This window comes from Choloepus didactylus, chromosome 1, assembly GCF_015220235.1.
Source record: "Choloepus didactylus isolate mChoDid1 chromosome 1, mChoDid1.pri, whole genome shotgun sequence".
NCBI classification, from domain to species: domain Eukaryota; kingdom Metazoa; phylum Chordata; class Mammalia; order Pilosa; family Megalonychidae; genus Choloepus; species Choloepus didactylus.
This window is the reverse complement of record NC_051307.1, coordinates 133,388,028-133,403,201: the sequence shown is the minus strand read 5'-3', so window position 1 is coordinate 133,403,201 and position 15,174 is coordinate 133,388,028. Positions and strand designations below refer to the sequence as shown.

The following is a 15,174-nucleotide window of genomic DNA, read 5'->3' as shown; positions in this document are numbered from 1 at the left end:
TTTACATTCGAAGTCTAATTTGTCTGATATTAATTTAGGTACTCCCATTTTTTTCTGGGTACTGTTTGCATGAAATATCTTTTTCCAACCTTTCACTTTCAGCCTATTTCTGTCCTTGTGTCTAAACTGAGTGTCTGGTAGGCAGCATATAGATGGTACATGTTATTTAATCCATTCTGCCAGTCTGTGTCTTTTTATTGGGGAGTTTAATCCATTAAAATTTAGTGTTATTACTGTAAGGGTAGTACTTTTTCCACCATTTTGTCTTCTGGATTTTATATGTTATATCTTGTTTTTTTCTCTCTCTCCTTTAACCCTTTCTGATAGTCTTCATTTCTACAGTCTTCTCCAAACCTCTCTCTCCTGTCTTTTCCTGTCAGCCTGTAGCACTCCCTTTGATATTTCTTAAAGCGCAAGTCTCTTATTTACAAAGTCTCTCAGTGTCTGTTTGTCTGAAAATGTTTTAATCTCTCCTTCATTTTTTGAAAGACAGTTTTGCTGGATATAGAATTCTTGATATATTCAGTATCTTAAATATACCACTGTCCTCTCGCCTCCATGGTTTCTGCAGAGATATCTGTACATAGTCTTATTGAGCTTCCCTTGTATGTGATGGAATTAATATAGTTAAGAACTAACTCTTATCACATAATAAATTTAGAATAACACCACACTCCTCAGGTGGATATAAAACCAGATATGCTTTTTTGGTTTTAAAAACTTAACTAGAACAAAATCAAAAGTATTGTAAATAGAAGCAGTCTAGTAGCTAGAAAGTGAATTTGTATGAAACTTGATTCACTTTTCTCTTCCAGTTCTTTCCTAATTCTGGGATCTATCTTTCATTTTGCTCTCTCCCTTCTACTTTTACTTTCTCTTCATCTCTTTATTTTGAGATTCCTTAATTCTACCTGTAACTCTCAGTGTTTTGTTCTTGGTACCATTTTACTTGGGTCTGTCTTTGTTAGTCAAAGATGTTGGCATCCTCTTCTTGATCCAGCCTGGAAGTTTGAAATGCCAGGTAATATATGAGTGCTGTGAATTCTTGTAAAATTTCATGTTGGAAAGGTACTGTTTTGGTTTCCTAGTTTAAAATTTAAAACTTGGGATGTTGTTTTTGCAAAAAATAGAGAAAACAATGATTGTATCTCAAACTGGTAGATACTAAAAAAATTTATTTTGATAAAGATTTAGTTTCTCCAGTAGTGTGCCATTAGGGCTGCTAGATTGATTTTTCTGGTTTTCTGAACCTTATATGTAAAAGAGGGGATTGCCTGGAATATTTTCTGGTTTTAAAGATTTCTCTGTCTTTTCAGTATTGTTTTTGCTCACTCTATTGGCCCATTTCCCTGTGAAAACACTCCATTTGTAAACTCTGAATGTGTCTATGTTTAGGTGATATTTTATCAGTAACTTAGTGTTTTATCAAAGCTTATAAAATATTAACAAGAATCAATGACTTATTTTTTTCTTACTGTAATTTACGATTTATTTTCTAATTGAAAATGTTTTAGTTTCAGTTAGTAATTTCTGTAAAGTAGCATTCCTTAAATAAATTCCTAAAAATGACAATATTGGAGTCCTGAACATTACATTTAAATCTCCTCTTAAAAAAAAATTATACTAAAACTGTCATGATAAAAAAGTTCACAGAATTTCTCTGCTTAGTCAAGTCCTAAATTCCTTTTCTGGAATTTTAATAGAAAAGGGATTCTGAGACACAAATAGCTACCAGTCAGATAATGTATATTGCAATTTAGCACACTTAACCAAAATATAAACACCCTAAAGAAAAGTGAAATTGTTTTTGTGATACATTCTGTGTTGTTACTCTCCCTACACATCCTAATAGTAGTCTTAAATTCTACTGTATTGACTCACCTTTTCTAACCTAAATAGTGCTGAATCAGTATTTCACTCTACTTTACTTATAGTGTTCAGTTTATTTGCCTCAACACCAAACTTAATAATAATTTACTTTACCCCAAATTTGTTTCAAGAACAAAATTTCCATAAATTGTTCTCTAACAAATCAATCAGAACCTGTAATTATAGACCACAAGTGGAAACTAATATACAGAAACTATCTCCTCAACTTGAAGACTAAGTAATTACCTGGTGTTATACTAAGTCACAATCTTTATCAAATTCAAAGTTCTCAACATTATCTGTAAATGTTTTCTTATACACTTGTATTCCTGATAGTATTATTCTGTAACACGATCATAGCAAGTATAGGAATTTTCTAATTTTGTGGTGAAATGCACAGTCTACTAAAATCTAACTGCATTTAAAATCATTATTAAATAAAAAACGTCAAAGAGCATTACTGTAATTTAGATGACAACTGAACATTTTATTTATAGTCTCAGTAGTAAAAACTAAACCTAAAAGAAATATGTATCCAATATGACATATTTCATTGTTTAAGGAAGAGCCTAAATATGGAATTTGAAAAAGGAATTACACTAAGGTAGGAGCAGAGATTCTATGAAAAGTTTTAAAATCTTTACTGAGAAATGATTAAATCAAGTGCAGCCTCAAAGAACTTAAGTCTGGGCTGGAGGAAACCTTTTATATATTTTGATTCTATCCAGGATGTGAGCTAGACGTATTATAAAGGGATAAAAAATAGTATGATCCTCAGAGGAAATGGAAGCAATCTGTAAGAAAATAGCAATTTCAGCCTTTTTACTAGCAAGGAAAACTATTAGAACTAAATACTTTATTGCTGTAGAACCATCTCTTTCACAGTGCTTCTAAAGCCAACCCAATACTGGGATGTAATTCAGATCAGAAAATTTTTATTATTCAGTTTACTTAAGATTGTAAAAAAACATTAGCCTTTTTGCTTGGTTTTCATATTTATATATTTTCATGTATTTTCTGAGGATTCGAAGTCAATTAATCCATAACTCTTAAAAGCATTAATGATCCTTACTAGAGAAAACTGTGTATTCTATAGTTCATCAGTCTTACCCTTTCAATAAAATTAGGGTTTTAAAATAAAGATGAAAGTGAGCGCAGTCCCCATAATCTTACAATCCAGGCAAAACAAACATCCTCATGGTCCAATAACTTGTAAAATGCAAACAGGTCACTAGACCAAGATACTAGTGTACAACTGTAATAATTTCTAGCAGCAAAACACCTGGAATAGCCAATACATATGTTTTCATTGGATTGTAGATTAATTTTTTTCTAAGAAATAATTTTAAAAAGAACCCTAAAGTACAGTTCAAATGCAGGCAGACATGAAAGATATCAAAGATCCTGTTTATCTCCATTTTTCCCGGTGTAATCAGATGCAACTGGAACCTTACTAGTTTCAACAAAAACAGATTCAAAGGCAGCTTCCTATTCATCCAAAGAATCAGCAGCAGTGGCTCCTTTAATTAGTGTTGTGTTGGTATAAGATTGTTGCTGCTAGGAAATTTTACTGGATTCCACTGTTTTCCTACCTCTTCTCTTACCAAGAATTTTGATGTAGTTAGCAGGTACAAATCCTGTTGTTTGACCATCAAGACTAGCCAGAAGCCAACCATGTACTTTGGGTTGTTGTTCTTTAAGAGCTAAGTTTAGCATATCACCATCATGGAAAGAAATTTCTTCTTCAGGTATGGCAGCAAAATCATATTCTGCTCTAGCAACTACATGGTCATCCTCACCACTTGCCTAGTTGATATTGTCTGCTACTTCATCATTGTGGGCAGACAGCAGTTTCCAGATGAGGTAAGGACCACCAAGGATAACAGCAAAGAACAAGAATATTGGCCAAGATTTTGCTGAGTTGGCTGCTCCGTCCTCAGCACCAAGGCAAGCTCCAGTTCCTTCGCTCTCTGCCCAAAAGTCCTCATTCTCTGAGCCTCTTCTTAATCCTATCATCCACTGTAACCATCTGTAAAGATACTTATAGTCCTCACTAATCCTCATCAAAGCTGAAAAAACCTTTGTGAAGTATATTTTTAATCGGGAAAAGTGATTTGGTACATCCAATACAGCCCTGAAACTGTTATAGACAGCTGAAAAGGTAGCATCCATCATCATACTGGCAGAGGCAAATGCATGTACAATACCTTCAATGGACTAAAATGCACCTCTACTACTTTCTTCAGCTTGCTGAACAAATCTACTGGGCGAAAGAGCATCTACACAGAAGTGGTTATATCCCAACCCATTATATCCATAACTATAAGGGTTATAGCTTCGATAAAATGAACTTCCATAGGCACTATATCCAGAAGAAAATGAATTGTAGGCAGGTCTGAAAGTGTTCACATTGCTGCTTCCTGTCTGCTGTGATGGCCTTAGAAGAATAGGTGGGGGCACTCTGGTAAGTGTTGGTTGTTCAGGTCTTGTCAATGAAATAGGACCCAAATGAGCAGATTGGAAAGTGGAGCCGGGTCCTGATCCTGGCCCGGCCCTGGGAATTCAGCGGGTCTCCCAGGGTTTCTGGGGAGGCGGTGGCTGAGACGCCATTTCCTCCACCTCCGCTCGGCTCCCGCTCTGCATCTCAGTCCAGGCCAAGGTCCTCAGTGACTTATTTTTATGAATTCCTCGTGAATTTTTTTCTGTATTCATAATTCCATAATTTGTTAATTTTGTCAGTGTCTTAGTGGTCTGTAAAATATAAAACAATTTCTGTTTTTATTTAAAAAACCAAAATCAATATTGTATTTAACTTTTCTATGAGATGCTTTTTGTGTTATGTTTAGATGATTGACGTGTGCGTTTTCTTTTTTTTAAGCATACCCTTGGAGAAGCCTGGGTACAGAAAACATCTGAAATGAATACAGATAAACAGTATTTTTGTCGTACTCATTTGGGACATCTTCTAAATCCTGGAGACTTGGTGTTAGGGTTTGTATTATTTTATAGCCTTTTAAACTGCCATTTAGTTTTTCAGATTTTCTTTCGGAGCCAGCAAAGTTACCCAAAATGCTGAAGTTGTTTATTCCAGAAAGAATTTAAGAGTTCTTAGGAGTCTTTAACTCATTTTATCATTGATAATTGAATTAGACATGGATTGGGCAGAAGCTGTTAATTATTCCATTGTTAGCTGTAATCTGAAAGAATCGTTTGTTTCAAGTCTTTAGGTAATTGATCCCTGAAGTTGACACATATTTGCAGCTTTGGGCCAGATGGGCGGGGGCGGTGGTGGTGGTGTCTGTGGTTTTTTAATCATACATATGCTGCTGCTCAAATATTTCACTTTTAATATATGGCAGCCATATGTGCAATGGGTTGTTACAGTCAGAATAATTCTTTCTGATGCAGAGTTTATCAGTGTGCCTTAAATATTATTTTTGCTCTTAAGGTTTCAGTTTTTTTTACTAGGTAATGGCAAGTCTTTTTTTTTTTTTGATATAGAGATGGAGCCAGCCAACTGTGTCCTAAAGTTAGACTGATATATATATAAGTTTTGCTTCTTTTACAAGTATATGATTCGGTAAAATGTCAATAATGGATAATATGTGAGACATAGATACAGATGATGAGGTAGGGTGCATTATTATCTTTACCAGAATTTGCAAAGCTTGTTTACTGTATAGTAAATTGCAAAACTTTTAAAGTGGGAAGCTTATTACCTATTTGACCTTAGGAGGGTCTTTTAGTTGATCATACATACAATAAAAAGATGGAAAGGGTAAATTTTTTGGTCATTAAATTATTCTTTGTTTACATTTCAGGTTTGATTTGGCCAACTGTAACTTAAATGATGAGCATGTCAACAAAATGAATGCAGATAAAGTCCCAGATGTGGTAATTATTTGGATTTTTCCCTTTTTTTCCTGTATTAAAGAGAATTGATATAACTTATGGGTAAGATGCACAAGTTCACACTTTTGAAAATAGAAAATCAATTTAGAGGTTTCTTTGAAAATGCAGTTAAGGTATAATAGCAAAAGTGTTCATTTAAATCATTTTTCTTGGTGGGGTGAATCCAAGATTTGAGTTTTTTGTTGCTTCTGTAATCAGTTTTCATTCTCTATCAAAATGCTTGATACTGCTTGTAGGCAAAAATAAATTTGCAGCTAAAAATGATGACCCTTAAAATTTATGCAAGTTCGTTCTTACTAGGCTCGGCTTATTTCACATATGTTCAGTTAAGAAAGGATTGAGAGTTAAAACCGTGATTTAAAGTTGAATATAATTGCAGTTGAAGATAATCTTCACAGCATCAAGTCTTGGAGAGAGAAAATTACTTCTGAAAAACCTGTTAAATTCTAACATGATGAGTTTATAAGAATCATGAGCAACAGTGAATATGAAATCAATGTGAAGGACCCTATCTCCTGTTTACTTGTTTAATATTTGAAAATAAGCATTGATTTGTTTAGCTGTGAGTGAGAATGAGGTCTTGATAAAAGAAAAGACCCTCTCCCCATCACTCACTTTGCTTTTATTTTTTAATAAATTAGAAAATAGAAGCATGGTTTAGGTATAAGTCTAAATAGGTGTTTCTAACAAGGTCATAGGCGATCAAGATGGCCTTGTAAGATTTTGTATTTATAAAATTATCTATTTATTCCACTGTTATTAATTGAATACTGTTCTAGAACAGTATTCAGTTGTGAAAGTTAATGTAGTGCTGTTAGTGCTTACTAGGGAAAAAAGGGGAAAAAAAGTGTCTTCCTGTGATAATGTTTCAGAAGCATTTATAAGAATGATAGCTGAAAATGAAGTTTGGTTTAAGAAAATTCATGATCTTAATTCAGTCACTATAATTTTAACCATTACATACACCTGGTCTAAATACATTCTCTTTAAAAATTAAGTACATGGGAAAGAGAATTAAAAAATCCTCTTGCCACTGCCTCTGATCTCCATTTCTTTCGGCTGAGGTGTAACCATTGTCATTAGTTTGGTGACTTTTCCCTAGTATTTCCATAACCTGTCATTAAAATTTTATTAGAGTTCGATGCCCTGTTATATGGTTCCTGTTTTTTGTAAATTTGTAAATACTCTGGTCACTTTTAGGTATTAATCAAGAAGAGCTATGATCGTACCAAACGTCAGCGACGTAGAAACTGGAAACTGAAAGAGCTTGCAAGAGATAGAGAAAACATGGATACAGATGATGAAAGGTCCAACTTTTCTTTAAGCCTGATGTGTATTGTCTCTTAAAGGAAGTCCTTATGAGAAATTGTTAGGATTTTTATATTATAAAGAAACTGTCTCCACATAGTTCATCCTTGCACATAGCCTAGAGAACATTTGCTATGAGACTATGAGACTGGGTTTCTCATAGTTGGCATGTTACACATGGTAACATTTAGTAATTCCAGTCAGAGTATATTTCTTCCCCTTAACCAAGCAGTAGGAATTTAGACTGAGACTTGAAGATTGAGCTTGGAAAATAGTCCGGTCAGTATGAAAGATCAACTTTTTGTTATACAATTTTTCAAACATAAAAAACTTTAAGAATATTATGTTGTATTGAATACCCATATATCCTCCACATATATTCAAAAATTGTTAAAATTTGGCCATTTTGATTTCTTTCACACTCTATACATATTTTTGCTGAATCAATTGAAAATAAATTTGTGGTGTCAAAACATTTCATTGCTAGATAGTCCATCATGCATCTACCAAGGATAAGGACTGTTACACATCTGGAAAAATACCAATAGCTCCATAATTTTATAACTTCTAGGTCACAGTGAAATTTCCCCAGCTATTCCAAACTTTCTCTTATAGTTTTTTTTTTTTTTGCTTAACCAGGATCCAGTAATGATTTATGAATTGAAATAGTGTTTTTTTAGTGTCTTGCCAGTCTCTCTCGATCAAGAACAGAACCCTCCCCATCTTTTTTTTTTTTTTTTTTCTTTAAATGACATTCTTTTTCTGTAGCCGGTTGTCTTGTAGAAGTCTAACATTCTGGATTTGTTTGATTGTTTCCTTGTAGTATTATTTAACTTGGTCCTCTATCTAATATTTTTGGTAAACTAGAGGTTAAGTCCAGAGACTTGATCAGATTTAGGTTAAATATTTTTTTGGCTAGAATAATTACTAATTGGAAATGTATATTGCATGTATTATCACATTAGAAGGTACATAATAGTGATGCTACTTGGTTAAGCTGATCACTTGATCTTTCCATTTCCTTTGTTGTTAGTGAGCAACCTAACTGGTGATACTTTGGTACCATGCAAATATTCTCACACCTTTCAGTTAATGGTTTTGTTTTAGTAACCATTGCTTGATTCATTTATTACATGGGGACTTAGAATTTGAAGATTTTCTATTTTTCTTGTTCCTTTTACATTTATTAGCTGTTATTCTTATTTAAAGAGCTTTTCTTTTTTCTCCCTTCTTTCTCTTTTAGTTCTGTTTAAGGGTCATTATGGACTACTGAATTTTAATTTATTCCACGTGTTATCAAATTCAGTCATTATTCTCTTTGTTATTCATATTGTCTTAAATTTGGCCAGTGGCAGCCTCTGTAAGATGCCTTCTGAGTCCTTTTGATATAACTGATTGTTGTTAGGTACTTCTTGTTTTCTGGCTTACCTGTCCCAGAATTGGAATCAACCATTTTTCCAGGGAATCCTGCTTCTTGTTGATGGGGAATTGTATTAGTGACAAAATTATTGATAATAATTCGCTGACAGTACAGTATTCCAGTTAGACAAAATGACCAGTGTTTTAAAAGGTAATGATCAAAGATGTAAAGACAGCTAGGACTTGGGATGATTTGGGGCATTTAACTTTTTACCCCTATAAAAATTAGGTTTTTGTTTTGAATTTATAGGTAGTGGACTTGGACATCTGAATTTTTAAAAATCTTTTTATTGAAGTATAATATATATACTGAAGAGGATACTTAGCTTGATAAACTTTCACAAATGGAATATATCTGTGTAACATCACCTTGATTAAGAAATAGAATCCCGATACCCCAGAAGACTTCACTCCCTTATACTCTTTAACATTACAGACCCTCGCATTCTCCAAGTAACTACTCTCAACTTCTGACAGTACAAATAAGGATTACTTAATTTTGTACTTTATGTAAATTCAATTTATATTGTACTCTTTTGTCTGAAACATTTTGCTTAATATGCTGTGCAATTCATCAGTATTGTTGACTGTTGCTATAGATTGTTCATTTTCATTGCCGAATATGATTCAGTTTATCCGTTCTATTATTGTGGGTATTGTGGTTATGTGATTTTCGATCAGTATTGTACTATTACACATAGTGCCGCTATAAACTTTTTGGTACATGTCTTTTGGAGAACATAATGGACTAATTTCTGTTGAGTATATTCTAGGAGTGAAAGTGCTGATCATAGGTATGCCGTATGGTAGATACTGCCAAACAGTTTCCCAAAGAAGTTATATTCAGTTTACAAATGCTTTAACAGTGTATGAGAGTTCTGTCTTTTTCCTTTCCCCATTTTCTTTGTAGTTTTCACTTTCCTGATGACTAATGAAGTTTAGTGCCTTTTCATAAGTTTATTTACCAGTTGGATACCAAGTATCTAATTCTTAGTCTCTTTTTTTTTTGTTGGATTGTCTTCTTTTTTCTTGTTTTATAGTTCTTTTATATATTCTGTATATGAGTCCTTTGTTATATTTATGTATTGGGAATACCTTCTCCCACTCTTGAGCTGCGTTTTTAAAGCATCTGAATTTTAAATAAGCCCCACAAAAGATTCTGGTGCTTACTGCAGTTTGAGAACTACTGACATGTTCCTCTATATGGAGGAAGAAAGAACAGCCTTGTCACTAGATCCGGATTGTTAAGAGTTGGGCTGTGGTATTATAATTTTCCAGAATGGGATGTCTGAAAAAAAGTTTGCTTTGGAACATATTTTGTTTTTCTATCTGGGTATGAGTGAAAGGATTTGAGATTTTGTGATATTTTAAAGTCATACTAAGAGTATACTGAAACTGACTGGGCACTTGGAAGACTACTGTTGTCTTGTCCATCTACCCTGAACTTTTCCCTGCCCTTCCTTCCAGTGTTTGGATGGTTGGCATCACTTTTCAGGAGGATGCTGAGCAGGCTTCTCTCTGCCAAGCTGGTATGCAGCCTTTCCTTTACCAAGGAAAGAACTTAGATGTTTTTATTTTAAGCGCCTGGTATATCTCTTGATAAAATGCTTCCAGAGGGCTTCATGATCAGTTAAATGCTTAAGAACAGTGGTTTTAATATGAGGGGTGGCATTAATATTAAGAATTGGTGAATATGAAAATTTTATACTAATTTCAATGTAAATTCCAGTTTTAGTGTGTAGCAAATAAAATTGCATGACATTGTATGAAAATAAACGTGTTTAACTGAAGGTAAGTATGGGCTTTTAAAATTTATACTTTGACACAGACATTTCACATTTTAGTTTCTGTGCTTTTAAAAAGTTTAATAAAATTTACAGTAATAAAACTTAAGCGTATTTCAGAATGTTAATCTTTTGGACCTGAAACCTTAAATTTATACTGAAAAATTTTAAAAGAAAAATTGAATGAATTTTAAATTCTGATTTATGTAGAAAGTATAATTAGATTTCATAATTAATGATAAAACTTAATACAATAGAAAGAATGCACCATTAATAGAATGAGTTGATTTTTTTTCATTTCATATGTACCATGTATGCCTAAATATATGGCCAGGCTCCTCTCCTCCAGCCCCACCATTTTTCTTGTTACAATTTCTCATTTGGGGTACTCAAAAGTTATTTTATTGTGAATGACAAAATAGCATTTAAGGAAGACAGATTTTTCTGAAATGACCTTTTGGGATTCTTACTGAGTTCTCAGTTGAAGCAGTGTAAGGAGATTCAATGATGTAGTAATTATTTCCAGCATTTTGATCTGACAGATGCAGTGTTATTGTAAACTATCCTTTTAAATATCAAGCAAAAAGTAAAATATATAATAAACTTGTGGATATCAGAAATAGCAAATAAGTACTTCTGACTTGGATTAAAAATAAAAACATAGCTCATTGATATCCGTATACTCTAGAAAACTCTAAATATATATTTAACAATTTGATCTTAGTATTAGAAGAATATATGTATATTCAACTTGGCCATGAGACTTTGGAGGGAAGGTAGAATAGGGAATCTTTTAATTGTCTTATATTTAATATCATCTTATATTCACTTGCATACTTTTTTATCATGTGATTTTTTTTAATCATATCACTTTATTACCTTAGGATTCTTAGATGTGGGATTAGTAGGTGGAAGTATATTAACAATTCTGAGACAATTGATACATATTGCTAAATTTCTTTCCAAAAAAAAAAAAAAGTTAACTTTACATGCCAACTTTAATTCATGGACTTTATTGCGTGTTACTAAATGCATGTAATGAATCCTGATCCGCAAAGCCATATAGCCCTCTTTTACCTCTCTGGGTTATAGATATCTTCATTAGCATTTGAAAATGTGATTTCAGCTTCCTCTGGCCTGTGATAGTCTAATCATGATTCTTTCTTGGGCAGTATCTTTTTTTTTTTATTTTTTCTTGTTTTCTTCAAAGATTTTCACTTTGGTGTTCTGTAGTTTCATTGTGTCTTAGATTTGGATTTTGTTGTTCTGTATCCTTTTTGAGATACAGTTCTTTAATTCACAGACTTGTTCATTAGCTTTCTTCAATCTAGAAGCGTTCTTAGGCATTATCTCTTCAAATTTTGCTTTTTCTTCATTCCTTCTGTTCTCTACCAGATCTCCTGATAGGCGTGTGCTGAACATGCTTATTTTACCCTTCATCTCTTAGTTTGTCGTTCCATTTCTATTTCTCTGAGTTACGTTCTGAGTAATTTCCTCAGATCTATTTTCTAGTTTTAGTTACTTCCTCAGTTGTGTCTGCTTGGCTCTTTAATCCTTTGACTTTTATATTTCTAATTGCAGTGATTGTATTTTGCAAGTCTAGAAATTCTAGGTTGGCAGTATTTTGAAGTTTATTTTTTTCATATTACGTGTATCTCTAATTTTATCTCTATTAACTTTAAGCATATCAATTTAACACCTTTTTCAGAATTCCTTTTTTTTTTTAATCTTCATTTTATTGAGATATATTCATATACCAGGCAGTCATACAAAACAAATCGTACTTTCGATTGTTCACAGTACCATTACATAGTTGTACATTAATCACCCAAATCAATCCCTGACACCTTCATTAGCACACACACAAGAATAACAAGAATAATAATTAGAGTGAAAAAGAGCAATTGAAGTAAAAAAGAACACTGGGTACCTTTGTCTATTTGTTTCCTTCCCCTATTTTTCTACTCATCCATCCATAAACTAGACAAAGTAGAGTGTGGTCCTTATGGCTTTCCCAATCCCATTGTCACCCCTCATAAGCTACATTTTTATACAATTGTCTTTGAGATTCATGGGTTCTGGGTTGTAGTTTGATAGTTTCAGGTATCCACCACCAGCTACCCCAATTCTTTAGAACCTAAAAAGGGTTGTCTAAAGTGTGCGTAAGAGTGCCCACCAGAGTCACCTCTCGGCTCCTTTTAGAATCTCTCTGCTACTGAAGCTTATTTCATTTCCTTTCACATCCCCCTTTTGGTCAAGAAGATGTTCTCCGTCCCACGATGCCAGGTCTACATTCCTCCCCGGGAGTCATATTCCACGTTGCCAGGGAGATTCACTCCCCTGGGTGTCTGATCCCACGTAGGGGGGAGGGCAGTGATTTCACCTTTCAAGTTTGCTTAGGTAGAGAGAGAGGGCCACATCTGAGCAACAAAGAGGCATTCGGGAGGAGGCTCTAAGGCACAATTATAGGGAGGCCTAGCCTCTCCTTTGCAGCAACCGTCTTCCCAAGGGTAAAACCTATGGTAGAGGGCTCAACCCATCAAACCACCAGTCCCCTATATCTGTGGTCATGTTAGCAGCCAACGAGGTGGGGTAGGCAAATACCCCTGCATTCTCCACAGGCTCCTCAAGGGGGCACTACATCTTTTTTTCCTTGTTTTTCTTTTTTTTTTTTAACTTTCCCTTCTTTTTTAAATCAACTGTATGAAAAAAAAGTTAAAAAGAAAACAAACATACAATAAAATAACATTTCAAAGAAACCATAACAAGGGAGTAAGAAAAAGACAACTAACCTAAGATAACTGCTTAACTTCCAACATGTTCCTACTTTACCCCAAGAAAGTTACCTAATATAGCAACATTTCTGTGAACTTGCTCCTACTATATCCATCAGAAATTAACAGACCATAGTCATTCCTGGGCATCCCCAGAATGTTAAATAGCTTATCTGTTTTTCTTGGATTATTGTTCCCCCTTCCTTAATTGCTCTCTACTGCTAGTTCCCCTACATTCTACATTATAAACCATTTGTTTTACATTTTTCAAAGTTCACATTAGTGGTAGCATATAATATTTCTCTTTTTGTGCCTGGCTTATTTCGCTTAGCATTATGTCTTCAAGGTTCATGTTGTCATATGTTTCACGAGATCGTTCCTTCTTACTGCCGCGTAGTATTCCATCGTGTGTATATACCACATTTTATTTATCCACTCATCTGTTGAAGGACATTTGGGTTGTTTCCATCTTTTGGCATTTGTGAATAATGCTGCTATGAACGTTGGCGTGCAGATATCTGTTCATGTCACTGCTTTCCGATCTTCCGGGTATATACCGAGAAGTGCAATCGCTGGATCGAATGGTAACTCTATATCTAGTTTTCTAAGGAACTGCCAGATTGACTTCCAGAGTGGCTGAACCATTATACAGTCCCACCAACAGTGAATAAGAGTTCCAATTTCTCCACATCCCCTCCAGCATTTGTAGTTTCCTGTTTGTTTAATGGCAGCCATTCTAACCGGTGTTAGATGGTATCTCATTGTGGTCTTAATTTGCATCTCTCTAATAGCTAGTGAAGCTGAACATTTTTTCATGTGTTTCTTGGCCATTTGTATTTCCTCTTCAGAGAGCTGTCTTTTCATATCTTTTGCCCATTTTATAATTGGGCCGACTGTACTATTGTCATTGAGTTGTAGGATTTCTTTATATATGCAAGATATCAGTCTTTTGTCAGATACATGGTTTCCAAAAATTTTTTCCCATTGAGTTGGCTGTGTCTTTACCTTTTTGAGAAATTCCTTTGAGGTGCAGAAACTTCTAAGCTTGAGGAGTTCCCATTTACCTATTTTCTCTTTTGTTGCTTGTGCTTTGGGTGTAAAGTCTAGGAAGTGGCCGCCTAATACAAGGTCTTGAAGATGTTTTCCTACATCATCTTCTAGGAGTTTTATGGTACTTTCTTTTATATCAGAATGTCCTTTTATCTCAGGTTGTGGAACTAATTCTTTTATTTTTTTTTTTCTGCTAAATGTCCCTCATGAAGGATTGTAATTTTTTATTGAGAGTTCATCTTCAGTGGGGCTTTTTTCTTTTTTTTTCTGCCTATCATGTGATTTTGAAAGAAAAGATTTTTTTTAATGTCAGTGTTTAATTAACATTTATATTTGACCTTCAAATATTAATTTTTGATATTTTAATAGCACATTTATTTTATAAGATAAGCACTATATGCTGAAAGCGAAGAAAACATTAACTTACGTATTCTTGGTAAATATGAAATAGTCAGATTTTTCTTTATCTTTCTATAGGCAATACCAAGATTTCCTTGAAGATCTTGAAGAAGATGAGGCAATTAGAAAAAATGTCAACATTTACAGAGGTTGGTGTTTTTAGGAGTGTTTAAGTCATACTGATTTAAGTCATAGTTTTTGTATATAAACATATTACCCCAGCTTGAGTGTTTCAGTATCTTAAATTTTGAGTCACATAAGAGAATTTTATTGTTGTTTTTTTAACTACTCTGACAGTAAATTACAAAAAAAAAAGTTTGCAGAACAGTAAAACTTACTAAAGTGTTGTTTGCTATCTCATATTTTAAGAAAACTTTATTTTTGTAACATATATAGCTCAACATTTCCCATTTTAACCATTTTCAAGTGTATAATTCAATAATATTAATTGTATTCAAAATATTGTGCTGCCATCACTAAAATCCATCACTCTGCCTTTTTCATCACTTCAAACAGAAATTCTATACCCATTAAACAGTAACTTGTGCACTTTACCACATTTGACATCACTTGTGTTCTAGCATGGTCTCTCAAATTGCTGGCCCCTGTACTGGAGGAAATTTATTCAGTTCATTCATTCAATGAATATTTGAATGCCT

General features: G+C 33.7%; 1 protein-coding gene and 1 pseudogene across 1 annotated transcript in view; one reads left to right on the top strand and one right to left on the bottom strand.

Annotated features, from left to right (window-relative positions):
- Positions 1-15,174, top strand: part of NMD3 (NMD3 ribosome export adaptor) — a 42,109-nt gene that overhangs the window by 25,513 nt on the left and 1,422 nt on the right. Inside the window, exons 12-15 of the mRNA XM_037841502.1 lie at positions 4,748-4,860; positions 5,691-5,763; positions 6,982-7,088; positions 14,594-14,664. Of these exons, the coding sequence (XP_037697430.1) occupies positions 4,748-4,860; positions 5,691-5,763; positions 6,982-7,088; positions 14,594-14,664 (364 nt within the window). The remainder of the gene's footprint in view (positions 1-4,747; positions 4,861-5,690; positions 5,764-6,981; positions 7,089-14,593; positions 14,665-15,174) is intronic.
- LOC119538511 lies at positions 3,265-4,479 on the bottom strand (annotated as a pseudogene).